The sequence below is a fragment of the Aegilops tauschii genome, chromosome 4 (genome assembly GCF_002575655.3).
Source record: "Aegilops tauschii subsp. strangulata cultivar AL8/78 chromosome 4, Aet v6.0, whole genome shotgun sequence".
Taxonomy (NCBI): domain Eukaryota; kingdom Viridiplantae; phylum Streptophyta; class Magnoliopsida; order Poales; family Poaceae; genus Aegilops; species Aegilops tauschii.
Window position 1 is genome coordinate 80728654 of NC_053038.3, and position 3664 is coordinate 80732317.

A 3664-nucleotide genomic window follows, 5' to 3' on the forward strand; every position below is an offset into this window, starting at 1 on the left:
TAAGCGTCTCTCCTGTAGAAATAGACACCGGTGCTTAAGAAAATCTCGGTTTATTTTTCTAAGCACCCCTCTAAGCATCTCCCATTGTACAAGGCCTAACGAAGGCGTCCGTATTTTAACCAGTGGGTATCTGATGGGATCTTCGCATTGATCTTTTGGTCATTTGGTAAGTCGTGTGTCAAGAAAGGCAAGCCCACGAAAGGAGAAGAAAACTAAACAACTGCCTGGGCGCATCCTCATCCACAGTATCTGCGATTTTGTTTTTGTTTTTGTTTTTGTTTAACAACAACTACCGACAAAAGAAATGATTGTATAAAAACATGTACAAACAGGGGATGGTACAAGCCAGAGATGTGATTGTCTGAGAAAATACATACAACATATATTTCTCCAAAAAATAAAGAGAAAGAAGCACAACATATGTGACAAAGTCAAGACTTCAGTGCTACAATTGTTGGATCTCATCTGTCCTCTGCAATCTCCATGGGCAAGATGTATCCACCTGTGCACGGGCAGTGGTCACATCATGATCTTCCACCAGTTTTTAGGCATGCACGTCGAGTCTTTGCTTCCATGAGCTCCATTTTTGTGCATGTATGAGCAGCTGTGCAGTGATTGTCGTTAGGATCGCCATGCCGGTGTTCATATGAGCTGATCGCGTGGTCTTGGCAATTGCATAGTTTTATTCCTTGATGACCCCATTTTTGCTCTTGTTTGCCACGAAGAAACCATAGCACCCGATTCTCTTTCTGCACCAGCACAAACGAGAGTTTGTTAGAGCATGAATGAATGATAATAGTTTGGTATGATCAAGGTCATGTCATGAGCTGAGCTAGATATATGCTCTAATCTCTTAGTGGGGAGATGATGATTAAATTAGCCGTTGCTTAGTAGGGCATAAAGCATTTGTGCAATGATTGGGATTCAGGTGAGAAGGCGCTGGACTTGTGTTTTTTCAAAAAGGATCAAGAGCCAAAGTTGGCAATAGGAAGAAAGGCCCAGGAGATCCATTTGATCGTAAATTAGGTGTGATTGGATCCCATGTGACTTTAGCCTAATACGGAACCTATGCAATGAACCTACAAAGATTTATCACAACTGAGGAATAATTATGAAAAAAAACAGCAATAATCAGATTATATGGGTTAATAATATGGCAAGCCGCACTTTTTATCAGTACTGTGATGACCGGAATTCAAAAGAGAGCAAAACATATAATAAATCAGAACATTCCATTAGACAGTACAAATATTTCAACATTCCACGACAAAACAAATAGCCCTTTCTTCTAATAATAAAATCTAAACACAAAATATATTGTGGGTTCGTAACCAATGAGAAAGCAAGAGAGAAGACTTGGAAAAATGATCATGTGAAGTCATGGCTCCTTCTGCCCAAAGAGGCGGATACAAAGAATTGACTACTACGAAACAAGATGGACTTCAAACCATGACCTATCTTTTGCCGTGTTGACCGATCTGCCCCCAAGGAACTGTCATGACTTCACACTAAGTTTCCAGTCTTCCAGAAGGAAGGCGCACTTAATTTTGGCCTTTCTCTAGCCGCCTATACCATACAATTTTCATACTGACGTATTTGCTGACTCATGCTTACATTTGATAATCTTTTACCATTTCCAGATCTGAACTAAGATTAATTTTTTGGGGTTCTTCTTCCAAAACAGTGTTAAATTCATATCTGGATAAGAACAACTAAGTAACTAGACCATAAGCACAAATAATTTATTCAAAAATTATGTTATTACTCTTTTGCGCAAAAAATCTCAATCGAGAACAAAGTTTTTTTTACCTGCTCCTACTCCTGGCCGGAGCTTTTGGGTTGTTGCCGCCAATTCCATTTCCAATCTCGTTGTTCCTGCTGGCGCTGCTGTTGCTGCTGCCGCTGCTGCTGGTCCTGCTGCTGCTCCCCGCCTCGCTGAACTCGCTCTTCTTCCACCACTCCTCCTCCTCCTTCTTCCCCTGCTTCTTCTTCTTCGTCTTGGTCTTCTTCCTGCCGTCCTTGGCGGGGGCGACCGCGGCGGGCTTGGGCGACACCTTCTTCTTCCGGCCGACGGAGAGCGGCAGGAAGAGCTTGATGAGCAGGCCGGTGTCCAGGCTCACGCTGCGCTCCATGCTCCGGCTTCGCGTCCTCCCCATCGTCCTCTGCTTTCTTGCCTTCCCCTGTTTCTTGCCCCCGCCGTCGCTCTGTTTCTTGGCCTCGTCGCCGTCCATGGCAGCCGCCGTGACGTCCTTCTTGGGCTCGCCGCCTCCTTGTTCTTGCGTAGCGACGGCGTACGGTTGAGCCGGTGGTGGTGGTGGTGGTGGTGGTGGTGGTGGAGGAGGAGGCAGCGGGGAGGGCCGGGACTCGACGATGTCGCGGAGGGAGAGCTCGTAGGCGGCCTCGGGGAGGCCGCGGACGAGGTCGAGCATCTCGCGGCGGTAGCCGGCGATGGCCTGCGCGCGCGACGGGGAGCTCCCGGCGGAGGCCGGGTACAGCCGGTCGTGGTGCGCCCAGAGCTGCGGCGACGGCGTGCCGGAGCCGGACTCCGGCGAGCCTTGCCTGGACGCCTGCAGCCAGCGGAAGTCCTCCTCCCCCGCGCGCGGCGCCATGGGATTCGCCGTCGCCACCACCGGCGGCCGGGGAGGCAGCGCGCGCCCCTCGCCGGCCTCCGCGCCCCACGACGGCGTCGGCGAGTCCCCCGCGAAGCTGAACTCCTGCCTCCGATGCACCGACCGCCTCGCCATCGACAGAGAGGGAGCGGTGTGGAGGGTGTTACGTGTGTGTGGGGTTTGCTTGCGGCGGGGCTTTTGCGGCTTTAAAGGCTCCGTTGAAGTGGTGGTAAATCACGGCGTAGGTGTGCTCGGCGCCAACAGCACGCACCGCTGCGCGCAGTGAATGCGGACGGGACACTGGCTTTAAAGGTCGTTGCCGCGGTTGCACGGCCCAGCTTTGCCGGTCCGGTTGCCGCGGTTGATCCGGTTAAGCAACTCTAACCCATCCCCTCATAGCCTCTACAACCATAGTTAGCAAATCCGAGGCCCTATACATCTGTATCCGCGGATGCGCCCGGACGCACGTGCTGGCATCGCCTGTCACGTCTTTAGAGTATCTACAACAAGAAACACCAAATTTGGTGCCCTATTCGCCTGCAGGTGTGTCCGGGCGTATCCGCTGGCCCTGTCCGGACAATACCCAAATTTTCCCTCTACAACCACAAGCAACAAATACGGATACCCTATTTCATGCAAATCCATACATACTGCATAGATCATAGAGATAGTATTGAAACTTAGCAGTTGCAGAATCAGACATGCAATTTGTTCATCCAAAAGGGTCGAGCTAGTTCAAACTAAATCTAAAAACAACTAAAATATAAACAAGCATGGCGGGTGGCCGGAGTTCACCACTTCTTGGTTGGGCCCTTGCCCTTGCGCTCGGCGGCGCGACGGTCCATCTCCTCCATGTATGTGTCGACGGGGGAGGGTCGTCGTCGTCCATGGTGGTGCCGCTCTCCAACGCAGACGAAATGTACCCGGAGAGGTAGCGAAGGAGGCGCTGCTGCTCCTTCGCATGGCGGGCGGCCTTGGTGGCGGCGGTCTTCTTCTCCCGGGCGAGGCGCTCGGACACCTTGAGACCGACGCGGAGCGCCTACGCGTTCTTGCGC

General features: G+C 51.1%; 1 protein-coding gene across 1 annotated transcript; it reads right to left on the bottom strand.

Annotated features, from left to right (window-relative positions):
- Positions 1-337: 337 nt before the first annotated feature.
- On the bottom strand, positions 338-3021 carry LOC109752094 (uncharacterized). The gene is made up of 2 exons (XM_020310960.4): positions 1810-3021; positions 338-749 (listed from the first exon to the last, which is right to left on the bottom strand). Exons 1-2 carry the CDS (start codon positions 2742-2744, stop codon positions 683-685), a joined length of 1002 nt encoding a protein of 333 aa, XP_020166549.1. The 5' UTR covers positions 2745-3021; the 3' UTR covers positions 338-682.
- Positions 3022-3664: the final 643 nt, after the last annotated feature.